Raw genomic sequence first — 1,309 nt, forward strand, 5'->3', positions numbered from 1 at the left:
TGATCGACTCCAGACTGTCCAGAACTCAGCTGCAAGGCTTTTAACCAGAACAAAGAAATGTAACCATATTACTCCTATTTTAGCTTCATTACACTGGCTCCCAGTATGTTTTAGAATTGACTTTAAAATTCTATTGATCACTTTTAAAGCTCATCATGGCCTCTCGCCTTGTTATATTTATGACCTTTTAGTCCCATACGCACCAGCACGTACCTTGAGATCCTCGGGCAGAGGTCTGTTGTCTGTTCCAGAGTCTCGACTGAAAACTAAAGGGGACAGAGCGTTTGCTGTCAGGGCCCCGAGGCTCTGGAACAGCCTGCCCGAGGAAATCAGGTCGGCTGAGTCAGTGAACTCTTTTAAGTCCCTTCTTAAAACATACTTTTATAGGAGAGCCTTTCCCGATCTTATTTGACTTTATTTTATCCCTTTTATTTTATTGTATTTTACTAATTTTATATTAATTTTTCATGCTCTTATCTTGTTTTCTTGTGTTTATCTTGTATTATTCTTTACACTTGTTAAAGCACTTTGTAACTTGTTTTTGAAAAGTGCTCTACAAATAAGGATTATTATTATTATTATATTATTTTTTTTTGACTACGCCTGTGTTTTCTCCTATTTTGAGGAGTTTAGAAGAGAACCCCGCTACACCCACATAACACTACACAGGTGATCTTGCAGAACTAACTTTTCATTTGTTTGCTGTAATATGAAAGTTCTGAGGCCCAACAAGTTCTCTCTGCCCTCAGGAAAAGGCTTCTTCATGCACTTCAGCACGGCCTCTGCTAAACCTGGAGCCCAGTGTCTGCAGTTCTTCCTCCATAACACCGGGGCAGCAGATGATGTTCTCAACATCTGGGTGCGAGAGGATGACCGCAGCAGAAAACTGAAGATCTTCAAGAGTATTTCAGGTAAAAAATTAAATATTACATACTGTATGATCCACAGTATAGTTTTTTTAATTAAAGCCCCTATGTGGATGTTTCTGACTTTGGCGACTCCAAGCAACATTTAGACTGCAGCAATTTTCACCAGGTTTCTCTTTCAATAAACAAAAATAACAAAAACTCAAAGATTTCACCTACAACACTAATATCTATATTTTCTGTCCTCTTTTCAGGAGGCGTCAGGGGCTCTTGGGAACTGCATAACATCAATCTGAGTGTGACCAGGAAGGCCCGTGTGGTTTTTGAGGGCGTGAGGGGAAAGGAGCCATCGAAGGGAGGTTTCTCTCTGGATGACATTAACCTGTCATCCACAAAGTGCCCTCAGCACATCTGGCACATCCACAACATCACCGGCCTGCTGG

The 1,309-nt window shown here is 40.9% G+C and overlaps 1 protein-coding gene across 1 annotated transcript; it reads left to right on the forward strand.

Moving 5' to 3' along the window:
• Window positions 1–623: 623 nt before the first annotated feature.
• Window positions 624–1,300, forward strand: LOC123965387 (meprin A subunit beta-like; the record flags this gene model as incomplete). The annotated part of the gene is made up of 3 exons (XM_046041916.1): window positions 624–669; window positions 750–911; window positions 1,121–1,300. Coding segments are annotated over exons 2-3 (328 nt in total), but the record flags the coding sequence as incomplete, so codon positions are not given.
• Between the last annotated feature and the right edge of the window lie 9 nt (window positions 1,301–1,309).

This window comes from Micropterus dolomieu, unplaced genomic scaffold (genome assembly GCF_021292245.1).
Source record: "Micropterus dolomieu isolate WLL.071019.BEF.003 ecotype Adirondacks unplaced genomic scaffold, ASM2129224v1 contig_9575, whole genome shotgun sequence".
In the NCBI taxonomy this organism is placed as follows: domain Eukaryota; kingdom Metazoa; phylum Chordata; class Actinopteri; order Centrarchiformes; family Centrarchidae; genus Micropterus; species Micropterus dolomieu.